Here is a 13128-nt window from a genome sequence, read left to right on the forward strand (position 1 = left end):
ACATCACTATAGAACACTGCCTAGGAATAAGAATAACCTGTATGGTGACATCATCACTATAGAACACTGCCTAGGAATAAGAATAACCTGTATGGTGACATCACTATAGAACACTGTCTAGGAATAAGAATAACCTGTATGGTGACATCATAAATATAGGACACTGCCTAGGAATAAGAATAACCTGTATGGTGACATCATCACTATAGAACACTGTCTAGGAATAAGAATAACCTGTATGATGACATCATCACTATAGAACACTGTCTAGGAATAAGAATAACCTGTATGGTGACATCACTATAGAACACTGTCTAGGAATTAGAATAACCTGTATGGTGACATCATCACAATAGAACACTGTCTAGGAATAAGAATAACCTGTACGGTGACATAATCACTATAGACACTGTCTAGGAATAAGAATAACCTGTATGGTGACATCATCACTATAGAACTCTGTCTAGGAATAAGAATAACCTGTATGGTGACATCATCACTAGAGAACACTGTCTAGGAATAAGAATTACCTGTATGGTCACATTATCACTACAGAACACTGCCTAGGAATAACAATAACCTGTATGGTGACATCATCACTATAGAACACTGTCTAGGAATAAGAATAACCTGTATGGTGACATCATCACAATAGAACACTGTCTAGGAATAAGAATAACCTGTACGGTGACATAATCACTATAGACACTGTCTAGGAATAAGAATAACCTGTATGGTGACATCATCACTATAGAACTCTGTCTAGGAATAAGAATAACCTGTATGGTGACATCATCACTAGAGAACACTGTCTAGGAATAAGAATTACCTGTATGGTCACATTATCACTACAGAACACTGCCTAGGAATAACAATAACCTGTATGGTGACATCATCACTATAGAACACTGTCTAGGAATAAGAATAACCTGTATGGTGACATCATCACTATAGAACACTGTCTAGGAATAAGAATAACCTGTATGGTGACATCCTCACTATAGAACACAGACTAGGAATAAGAATAACCTGTATGGTGACATCATCACTATAGAACACTGTCTAGGAATAAGAATAACCTGTATGGTGACATCATCACTATATAGAACACTGTCTAGGAATAACAATAACCTGTATGGTCACATTATCACTACAGAACACTGCCTAGGAATAACAATAACCTGTATGGTGACATCATTACTATAGAACACTGTCTAGGAATAAGAATAACCTGTATGGTGACATCATCACTACAGAACACAAAACAATTATAAAGACAAATGCTACTGTGACTTTATAGGGATTGCCCCAGTGAAACAGATTGTTTGTTTGGGTTTTGCACTGCTGCTCCATTCCCAGGGTGAAAAAAGTACCACATTCTAGTGATCACTTAGGGGTCCCAACAGTAAAGGCCCCGTTACACATAACGATGTCCCAGCAATCCCACCAATGATCCGACATGGATGGGATCTGGTGAGCTGTCATATAGTCAGCCCCTCCGGCGATCAGGACCAACGAGCAAGCTGGTTTCCAATGTAAACAGCAGGTATCTAAGAGCCGCGCGGCTCTTGGATACCCGCTGCTTAACCTAGATACCAGCGTGCGCTAGTATCTAGGGTAAAAAGCGGGTATCCAAGAGCCGCGCGTCTCTTGGTTACCCGATGTTTACGTTGGAAACCAGCGTCCATTGTCGCTGATCACTGGTCTCTTGCTGCCACACGCAGCGATGCATGTTGGCCAGCGGGAGACCAACGATCAAAAAATGACCCAGGACGATCATGTACTATCAGCGATACCCGGCAGTGGGGGCCGGTCGCTGATCCCGGTCACACACAGCGAGTCGCTGGAGAGATCGCTGATGCGTCACAAAATCAGCAATCTCGCTGGCGATATCGCTGTGTTTGACGGGGCTCTAAGACCTCCACCGATCTAGATGTTATCGCCTATCATCTGGATAAGTGATAACTTCCTTTCACAAGACAGCCCACATAAAGACTAAAATCACACGTCTCATTTTTTTGTCAGTATTTTTTCTGTCATTCTTTGAGTCAAAGAAAACATGAAGTCAGCAGGAAGGAGACGATCTGAATCTACTTCTGGCTTTGGCTCACAACTCATGAGACTATAAAAACTCCAAGCAGATGTTACGTATTTGGTTTAGTTCAAACCCTGTACGCCTAGCTGCAAGATAGTAGAACTGACCGCTGAGTAGCAGGACAGATGTAACTATTGATAAGTCCAGGGTATTTTAGGCAATGCTAGGAGAAGGTATTTACTCTGCTGCATTCCGGCTAAACACCGTCTGGTCAACAGTATTAATGCATCCGACACACCATGGCATAATGGTAAGTCAGTGACGCTATTCACCAAACTGTTGCATGATTGAACCAGTGTTTTCTGAGATGCACATTGTTGTGAAAAAATGTAGCATCAAGTGGAGACCGATTCATCCAGGTGGATAACCCGCCATAGACATGCATTTGCTTAACAGGCTCTTTCCGTCATGGTAAAGTATCGGTTCGCCTATGGTAAATCTATACTTCTGTATCAACCACACTCGGATCCTTCAGACAGAACCTGAAAACCCATCTCTTCAGGAAAGCCTACAGCCTGCAATGACCCTGCTGCCTCCTCACCACTACTGGAGCTACCGCCTCACCATCACTGGAGCTGCTGCAACCCCCCAACCTACTGTCTCCTTCCCCACCATCCTGTAGAATGTAAGCCCGAAAGGGCTGGGTCCTCTCTCTCCTCTATATCAGTCTGTGATTGTTAGTTTGTTTGCTGTAAGTGATATCTGTAATTTGTATGTAACCCCTTCTCATGTACAGCACCATGGAACCAATGGCGCTATATAAATAAATATTAATAATAAATAATAATATGCGCATTAATAGCAATTCTATGTTCTCAGTATTAAGAAGAGCTCCGTTTATAGGAATGATCCGATACAAGGCTGCTCTATGTACACAAGTCACCGACTGACACTTTCAACTTTACATCTTGTTCATGATTACATCCAGCATGTCATATTTTTTCCTAACACTTGCTGCTACAAGAGTCGGAGCATAGGATGAGAAGGTGCTCAGTGTCTGATAATATTTCACCAAAGTGACGCAACCCTCTTACTGGAAATTTTTCCAGGCCCAGTAAGGATGAGTAACTGTGCTATGGGTATGGAAAAGGTAAAAGGTGCAGATTCTCCATACATTTCACTCTTTGCAATGCACAGAGTAAAATCTGCAGTAACTTTTGCATCATAAACGTCCACACTGCACATTTACAACCTGCAGACCAGGGCAATGCATGTTGTGGTAAAAATATTAAAGATAAAGATTAAATATTAGAATAAAACTTTTTGACTGGGAGGGTGATCTATGAGTGGAACAAGATGCCACCAGAGGTGGAGAGTTCTCCTTCAATGGAAGTCTTCAAATAGAGGCTGGACAGACATCTGTCTGAGACAGTTTAGTGAATCCTGCTTTGATCAGGGGGTTGGGTATGATGACCATTGAGGTCCCTTCCAACTCTAACATTCTATGAAAGGTACAGCAAAAATTCTGTTTCCAATACGGCCCATTTTTTTAGGAGAATTATCAACGAAACCTGCCATGAAATTTATGTTGCTTGGACCATGGGCAGCAGGAATCAGAGTCTGGCAGTGTTATTGAAGATAGGTAGGTTTTATTCTTGAAACTCTTCGGCATTTCAGAGAAAACGAACTTTGAAAACTTGGACGAAGACTATGTGTTTCGGATGACCAGAACAAGGCCGGTCCCCAATGGCTTCAGCCTGCACCCGATCCTGATGACTCCCAGATCTTTCCCTCTGGGTGTATATATGGACATACCTCTTAGTTTAGGGAATGGGTGTGGGAAAAACCGCCGGAGAACGGCCTCGGACTTGTCATTCAAGACATACAGTCCTCAGTGGTTTTCAAAGTAAGAGTTCTCTGAAATGCCACAGAGTTTAAGAGTAAAAAATACACGGCGGCAGCAACGCTGCCAGACTAAGATCAGATCCCACTCATGAAGAGGAGGTTTCACTTTAAGCAACACCAAAAATACACAAATAATACGTGAGGAGAGAAAGAAGATTTCGGCAGGAGCTGCATCAGACATTCAAGATGGGGTTATCAGTACTTACCATGCACTCTGCCAACACGCTCTCGGCAGCTGTTATACTCAATGGTCTCTGCAATTTTTCCAGTCTTTTCTGTTGGGCATCAAACCAATTGCTTACTGTCTGCCTCCTACTTTCTTGGTCTGATATGTTCTCAAGAGCCTGCTCCAAGTGTTGAATCTGAAAAGAGAAAAGTGCTCCAGTCCTCACCACGTCTCCAGTACAGAAACACAAATACTTGCAACCTGGAACGGCTATTAGAGCTGAGTGACACTAAGGACCTGTCCATTGTATCCTACCCTTCTATGTAATGGAGAAAAAAGCATAAAAACAGAATGCGACTATGCGTGTTTTTTTTAAAGTGGACTTTCTAAAAAGAGACAGACTTTAGAAAGAAGAAAATCAATGCGGCTCATTCAATAATTGCAGGTATTAGCGTGGATATCTCCTATATGGAGTTGTCTAGTTTTGAAATTATATTTTTAAAGAAGTTCAGGATTTATTAACCAGTGGTGTTACAAACAGCATTCGTCGCTCACGTCTGTCCATTGCACAGTTCCAGTAGGAACTTTGTAATTCTTTATTTCCCCAGTGGGGGCACTGTTACTGAATTAGATTCTTGCTTCACGCACAGCTCACACACCCCTAAGGTGTGTCCTTAATGTGTGACATTACACCTTAATGGTAGACATTGTTACCTTGGCATTGATATTTCCAAGCATTTGGTTCCATTGTAAATTCAAAGACCCCAGGAGTTCAGCAAGCTCTATCCGCTCATAGCGTCTGCTTTCCACGTCGCCCACACTGAGCTGGAGTAATGACTGGTTGACATAATCAACAATACACTGCTTATGGCTCATTTCTCTTCGCAAACCCTGCCAAAAGGAAAATCCTTTACAATAAAGGCTTGCTTACATCATACATTCAAAATATATGTTTATGGTAGTTGAAACACTATTTTACACTTTTTTTTCACTCCTAGTTTGCCACTTCCCTTTACAAAGTCATAGCATCAAATGAAATAATTTGGTCTTCCCAGAGCCGCCACTAGGGGGAGCTTACTGTATACTGATGTGTACAGACACTATTTCTCTGGTGAGCTCCCTCTAGTGGAAACACTATGATAGGCCACAGGATAAGCAGCTCAGTGCTAGGCCTGTTTCCACCATTTCCCATATGGCTCAGTGGTAGCGTTATAGTAGGTACATCGTTGATGGACATACCTTATATCTCTGAAGACGGTTTCGTATGTCGGCCGCAGTTGATGGGATATCCTCTAAAGAAGTAAGTTGTCTTATCTCGTTGTCCTCGGTCATCCAGTCCATTAATTCCCTGATTGCATCGAGGGATGGAAGTTTCTCCACAAGTTGCTGAAAGACCATTTTAAAACCTTATAGTTCAAAATTACACACAATGAAGTGGTGCAGTGTGGCGTGCATTATTAGATTATTATACATCACACAATTCGGTCCTCACCCACATTTGCATGCCATGCCACCCCACTCCATTGTAAGGAGTTTCCATCCTTGATATTTGAGAATTAGAACAATTCCTCAGAGATGTTGCGGGCATGTCAAACATGTGTCAAATTATGACGGATGTCTTCAAGTTTCCAGATTGCTGACATGGTTAAATTGAGGGCATACTTACAGTACCAACCATTACCCATTACCAGACATTTAAGCTCTACCCTAGAAATGCCCCCCCCCACCTCCCCAATGTATGGAAACCTATAAAAATGTTGCTAGAGTCTTTTGCACAAATTGAGCCCACTTTGTGGACCAGTTCTTGGGTTTGATCAGGAAAAATCAAGACAATAGCAATTAAAAGAGAGGATTTAAGGTGGTTATGTGTATTTATCATACTTGGGAGGATCATGGATTCCTATGACATCCAAAATTGGCAGCAGAGAAATAGCAACGGAGGAGTACAGAAATGACAATGCAACTGAGTAGGTTCCATCAAGGATGCCTCTGTACCACAAATGGCACATGACAGTAAAAAATTTGCATTAGGGCCCCGAAGCTTTAAAGAGTAATTAAAACTTTTTTTTATATTTCATTGCCTTCCGGGCTTTGCAATGTTATGATTTCTTTCTTGTCACAAACTTCATTGCCTTATTTTACTTCCTTATCTCAAAAATATGTTGTGTCACTGCCCATTTCAAGCTCCTTTAGAAACTGCTTTCAACTGCTGTTCAGCAAAGACCTGTACACTATACATATACAATTAGAGTACAGGATTTCCCTGTCTGAGCCTCTCTGCTCTCCACTGCCATCAGACAGAGGAATTTGCATACACAGCCCTGTTTTAATATCATGTATAGATCTGTGCTGAGGAGCAGTTGGAAGCAGCTTCTAAAGGATCATGCAATGGGCACTAAGACAGCACTGCAGCATAGTCTTTTGGAGAGTGAAACAAATTAATTAATTATATTACCAAAATTCCTAACTTAGGTAGTCTTTAAGTTACACATTAGATGTCAAAATATCTGAAGGATTAAGCACTTATTAAAAAAATTTAGGCAATTTACCCAAGAACAATCCTCAGACACAAACTATGAAAACAGTCCACCTGGATGGACCATAAGTTAATAACATCTCCTTACTTGCTGCATCTTGTCTTGAGTAGCAGGCAATGCTCCTATAAGATCTATCCAACTTTCTTCAAACTTAGCTAAACTCAGTTTTAAGACTGACGTATCAGATTCCTTCAGCCGGAGAAGCTGGTTACCAGCGTTAACTACTGAAGTTTTTAAAGAAGATTTCTGATCAATGTCATTCGTAAATTCCTGCAAATACAATAAAATAGAGAGAAAAAAAACATAAACACTCCGAATGCAGACTCATGTGTAAATGCCTACATTTGAAATATCTTAGCAGTGGAGGAAGAGTGTATTGAATTTGAAGGATGCAATGACCTACTTGTGAATATATCTGTAAGGTCAGGGCTTTGTGGGTTAATGTCTCATAGGGATGAACACTCTCTTGCAACTCATATAAAGCAAATTTTCATAGCAGAGTGGGATTAGCATGTTGATCTTGTGGAGGCAGTGACCTTCCTAATATGTTGGGTAGGAGGATTTCTGCATGACGTGAGGCAATGTCATAATGTGAGGAAATGAGTGGAGACATGTGGTGGTCACTGGCTGAATTGAATATGAGTGTTTAAAGCGGTAGTCTCAGGATCTCTATCTTCAGGAGCACACCGCTCCCCTGCTTGCCGGGAAGTGGTAAGCTCCTGATGAATGACAGTGTGGGCAGCGTGGGAGAAGTGCATGGACATTGAAGTTGGTAGATCCATCTAGTTTCAGGCCAGCACTTGTAAGCTAAATAGCAAAAAACTTACAGGCACGTCCTCCTTGCCTAGGAAACCGGTCACTACAAAAGTGGCTGGTAACCTTGTCGATTAGATATAATGAATTAAAATTTCCTCCATTCTTGAAAATGGTGAGGATTTTTAGTGAAGGGTCAATTGCAAAGTTGGTTGTTTTTTTCAAGCACTTTGCAGTTTTGACCAATTAAGAGGAGACATTAATGACAAGAAGTCAACAACATTTTAGGAACTGATGATGTTGAACTTTTGTCAGGCAGTGACCAATTAATTCCACCTCTATAGGGACTTTAATCAAAATTTCCAATATCTCTTACACTGTTTCTTCCATTAATTTTCTAGCACACTGACTGACTTTGTAGCTGTACACACTTTCCATCACTTCCGATACTAACAGCATCTCTATGACATCCAAACCTTTCAAAATATTTTATAGTGAGACTATTATCCCATTAACATGTGGTAGTGGTTGGGTCCAATTTTGGAAACTTTGTGCTCTATCTCCTGCAGAAAATTGAATTATTTCAGCTATTCTTGTATTATTATTCAGTTTTCTGTAGCGTCGAGTGTTTTTGGTTGTGGGAACATTTTAGAATGTAAGAGTTTGGTTTAGGATATGAACAGATTTAGTAAATCATGTCAGGAAAGACCCAACAGAAATATCAGTTTGTTCATATCTGGCGTGCGCTGCGGCTGTAATATTTGTACTGGATGTTCTGAGCGCTGAGTGAGCATAAAATGAAAATCCTTTTTTCCTGGAAACCACTGGAGATTTAACCGCTGCATTGCTCGACTTCAGACAGTAGACCAAGAAGCCTTGAGAATAAGTACACCAGAAGCTGCGTGTTCAAAGGTGAACTACATGTCCACTTGCACCATGACAGGTCACCTCTCCAAAGCTAATCTCTCCAGAAGAGGAGCTGTGAGGAAAGTGTAAAGGGGCATGGGATGGGCGCACTGGGAATCCAAGGCTGAAGCAATGTACTCTATCTTTGCCATGATCACAGTCTGCACACAATGCAGTGTGAGAAAGTTTCTGCATCTAGCAACAAGCCAAAAAAAGTTTGGACCTTATTTTATCCAAAAATTGTTGTGTCACCTGCACTAGCACTGGAGGAGGGACAAAATTGATGAAATATCTTAAACTTCTTTAATGGTCCAGGAACTGGAGGTGTGACGTTTTCAAGGTTACCAATATTTTTATACAATCACTGTATGGAGAATATAACATGAACCATGGTCTCCTAAGGAGTAACCTGAATACTGACATTCAGGAGCACAATGCTCCCCTGCCTTCCAGCTTCTTGCTTGCCAGACAAGGAGGGTTGTGTGCTCCTGAATGATTGTCAACTCAGACTAGTGGAAAGACTAAGATGCTGCTCCAAGCTCCAGCTCTACATTGCTGCTAGGAGAGGAAGTTTCGACTCTGCAGAATAGGAGGAGAACCGCGGCACTGAATCTGGCCAGCTTCAGAGAAGCGCTTGCAAGATCTATAGTAAACTGGCATGCAAGCACTGTGCTCCTTGTCTATAAGACCGGCCACCAATGATACACAGAGGTGGTTAGTAATCTAGGAAATGAACAAATAACAGAATTTGAAATCTCTCTGTTCTTGAGAATAGAAAGGATTTTTAATAGGAAGTAAATTGCTTGTTTTTACAAGCACTTTGCAATTTAACCATTTAAGAACGTGGGAATAACCCTTTAATAACCTGCAATAAATCCAGTTTGTTCTTACATAAAACCAGTATACCGGTAATTCAAAAAGGGGGCTGTGTCAGAGTCCTCCTACTAATGCTGTTTTTTAAAAGGATCATATGATGGAATGAATGCTAGATTACTTAAAGTTACAAAAATCGTTTCTTAGAATTATAGACGTTATCGTCTTCAGACAATTCCCACTTTTTAGAAAGGTCACTTAAACATATGTTGATAAAGTTTCGCCCTGCTTTAACTCTTGTAGGAAAACCAGATAGATAGTATTCAATTTCCCTACAGCACTCCCAGAGGTGAAACGAAGAATAACACATTGCTACTCCATATCAATGGGTTGTACTGTATGTGTAAAGCAGGGCACACCACTCCACAGCGAGAGAAGTCCCTTGAAGCTCTTCACTTCGGCAAAGAGATGAGGACTGTACTGAACAGGGATATCCCATCTATTTAACCAGAATAGGACATATGAAATAAGAGTTTTCTAAATTTTTCAACCCATTTGAAGAGGTTTCCAATGACATATCTGCTCTACCCATAAAGCTAAAACGGAGGACCCTCATTCCTTCACCAATGCATAAATACAGTAAGGAGAAGATTTATGGAATGGATTGATGGCCTAACATGTCATGCTTGCGGTCCACTCCATACAAGGTCGGACTCCCAATGATCTAACAAGATAGAGTAAACCCTCGCTAACAACAAAATTGAATTGTTATGCCTTATTGGTTGCCTTACAAAAAAGTTGTTCAAGTTATTTTTGATGGTGTCCAACTTCTGAGAAGCATCCAGTGACTGCATCCTGCTACTGCTCAGCTTCTGCCGGGCAGACTCCAACCAGGACGATAATTCAAATGAGTCCTTGTTGTAACTGAGGGAGAAAACGAGACCAAAAAAAAAATTAACAAAACACAATCTCTGTGTAAAAACAAGTACATAAAATTGCCATGTCCTGGCGTACACCCTCTGATCTATTATGTGCTATTATGTATCTATTGGAAAGCTAAAAGAGGATGCGGAGGTTGGATGACTCTCACTCATAGCGTAGTCATCTCTTTGTCGGCAAGTTCTTAGTACTCAATTGTTTGCATCACCGCCATTCATGAATCCACTGTTCCGTTCATTAAAATCCAGAGAAATGTTATGTACTTTTTAAGCCATAAAACTAGACTCAACCTAATTTTCAATGGTCAAAAGTGTCCATTAAAATACCTCCGGAGCATACGACGAATGGTTAATATTAGTACAGGTAAAAGAATATTTTCATGCTGTTTTACTTCCCCTTCAAATAGTTTTTCTCTATTTAGTAGCAGGAAAACTATAGATAAATATTTGATTTTCTAAGAGAAATGTTTGCACTAAATTTGTATTTTCCGTAAGGAATATAAACTGATTTTATGTTATTAAAGATTATGAAACAAAAAATTGACATAAGGTATAAAACACCTTACAGGATCTTAGTGATTCCAACCTGGTCAGATGGCTAATGAGAGACTCCAGTCGGTGCAGTTCATGATTGACTTTCTTTGATAGCTGGGACCACTGGTGTTCCATCTGGTTAATCTGACCCTTCAGTCCTGGGCAAGCCACCACGCTTTGTAACTTCTTACCAGCTATAAGTGCCTGGCTCAGTCCACATTCATTCTCATCAATATGCTTCTGGATTTTCTGGAACGATAACACAAAGAGATAAGCAAAAAGATTTACAGGATCTTGGTCCACCGGCCATATCCATACTTCATGGTTGCCAGACAAAAGCCTGTTCTGATTAGTAGACTGGCACGTCGTCATTGTTGCATGAGCCATGTGTGAGTTGTCGCACCAGGTCTACTAATCAGAAGATGTGCTGGAGTTCCTGGCTGGTAGGAGGAGGGTAGCAGGGATGTGGTCCAGCAACCATGGACTACCAACGTAGTCAGTGGTCCTGTCCATCTCTTTGCTCAACTCTTTCCATTAACATTTATATTGTATTTTTAGTTAGTTTAAGGTCTGAAGAACCAGGGCTGTGGAATCGGTAAGCCAGCCACCAATTCCGACTCCTCAATTTCACTGACTTATGACTCAGACTCCAACTCCACGACACTGCCTTACTACTGAGCATGTGCATAAAGTGCAGCACAGATTCATCTCAAATAAAAGCCGAGATCCTTAGATCAGGAACAGAACAGATATAGGATATTTCATAACTTTCCCAAATTATTATGGAAACATTTACAGCACATCCTGTATTGTACTACTGTACCCAATTTATTATATATTTTAGGAATCGGTCCATTTTATACTGACTCCAACTCCCATTCCATCAACATTGACAAAGACTCTAACTCCATGACTCTGACTCCACAATCCTGTGCAAAACTACGGTATATATTAAGAGTGTTGTCCTATCTGGTGATCAACTGATCGATGCTACTTTTTCTATTAGCTGTTGTGCAATGCAAAAATTACCCAAATACACAGATTAAATAAGGCAAAGCCTGCCAATTTTGGCAGCATATGTCAACTAATTGATGCGTTTGGTGCCTCCCCAGTCTCCCTCGACAGTTGGAGGGTGCTGGGCAAGATGAGAATGGGGCAATTTGAATTCAAACTTCCAATAATTTTGGTTCTTTAACTAGATAAATGGCTGCCAGTCTGGAAAAAGACTTACTCTACTCTCCCCATAGTGAAGACACAAACCGAGAACACATGGCTAAGTCCAGCATTCTTGTGTATTGGAGAGAAGGGAGATTTTTTGACCAAATAATCTGTTTAAGATATACTGATACTGTAGTATGACAAAGTAGCCTGCAAATGAATTAGAGACCATGTAGTCCATGGTTGCACTGAGTCAACCAATGTAGGATCTGCTCTTTGCAGTAGTACTTTATTCTGGCTCTTAGAAAGGGGTTCTGAAGGGAAGACTCATTTATCGGATGCCTACAGTCCGGAGGGAAAATTTAAATGTGAGGTTCTGAATGCAGGATTTACTTATTAGAAGTCTTCATGCCCTAGGATAACATGAAAGGTGAGGTCCTGAATGAAGAACCACTTATTGGATATCTATATGGCTCAATAAGGAAAAATGAAAAGTGAGGTCCTAAAAGGAGAACCCACTTATTGGAAATTTAAATGCAAATAGTAAAAAAGGAAAGGTGTAGTCCTGAATGGAGGACCCATTTATTGGATTCCTACATGCCCTAATGTAACATGAAAGCTGCAGTCCTGAATGTAGGATCCACTTATTAGATGCCTATATGCCCTAGGGTAACATGAAAGGTGTAGTCCTGAATGGAGGATCCACTTATTAGATGCCTATATGTGCCCTAGGGTAATGTTACGATTCAACTGGCGAGTGACCTGGGACCAGGGGCACTTTTCCTGGCCCTAACACTAGGGGGTGCCCTAGCTCACCCTGTTCCCTGGGATACTTCAGATGGTGAATACGCCGGGGCCACCGCCCTTGCCTTAACTCATAGATTAGCTGTTGTGAGTTCATTTTCCCCTTCACTACTGAGGCCCGAGGAACTCCCTCTTCTGGTGAAGAAAGGTAGTGAGCCTGATTGTCAAACACCTGGGGCTGATGATGATGACTGGCTGAGTGGAGTTAATGACTGGATATAAGGCTGCCGACGCCCTTCTGGCCTGCGGGTGATTTCTCTGTGGACTTCTAGGAAACCAGTCTGATTCCTGCTCATCTAAAGCTAAGATTTCTGCTTTGCCTTTTTGCATTAGTGTTTTGTTTTTCCTTGCTTTTCTGGATTCTGCCATTCCCTGCTGGGGTGAGCTGAATCTCCTTTTGCCTGTTGCTCTGTCTTCAGAATATTCCTGAGTACTGACATAGCCTTTTTTGAAGCCTAGCGTCTTCAGGGCCTTTTTACTGTCAGTTTGTTGGCTCTTATTTTCATAGGGTTTTTCACGGATTGCAGACAGCAGCCTTCCTGTCCTTTCCTATCTAAGCTAGCTTGGGCCCCATCTTTG

At 41.2% G+C, this 13128-nt stretch overlaps 1 protein-coding gene across 5 annotated transcripts in view; it reads right to left on the reverse strand.

Annotated features, from left to right (window-relative positions):
* Positions 1 to 13128, reverse strand: part of SYNE2 (spectrin repeat containing nuclear envelope protein 2) — a 553640-nt gene that overhangs the window by 177305 nt on the left and 363207 nt on the right. For all 5 annotated transcript variants that reach the window (XM_073570820.1, XM_073570828.1, XM_073570812.1 and 2 more), the window contains 6 exons: positions 10640 to 10836; positions 9907 to 10039; positions 6731 to 6913; positions 5346 to 5492; positions 4821 to 4997; positions 4147 to 4302 (listed from right to left, as the gene is read on the reverse strand). In XM_073570820.1, coding sequence (XP_073426921.1) covers positions 4147 to 4302; positions 4821 to 4997; positions 5346 to 5492; positions 6731 to 6913; positions 9907 to 10039; positions 10640 to 10836 — 993 coding nt within the window. The remainder of the gene's footprint in view (positions 1 to 4146; positions 4303 to 4820; positions 4998 to 5345; positions 5493 to 6730; positions 6914 to 9906; positions 10040 to 10639; positions 10837 to 13128) is intronic.

Source organism: Dendrobates tinctorius, unplaced genomic scaffold, assembly GCF_039654945.1.
Source record: "Dendrobates tinctorius isolate UK_male_01 unplaced genomic scaffold, ASM3965494v1 ptg000006l, whole genome shotgun sequence".
Lineage (NCBI taxonomy): Eukaryota > Metazoa > Chordata > Amphibia > Anura > Dendrobatidae > Dendrobates > Dendrobates tinctorius.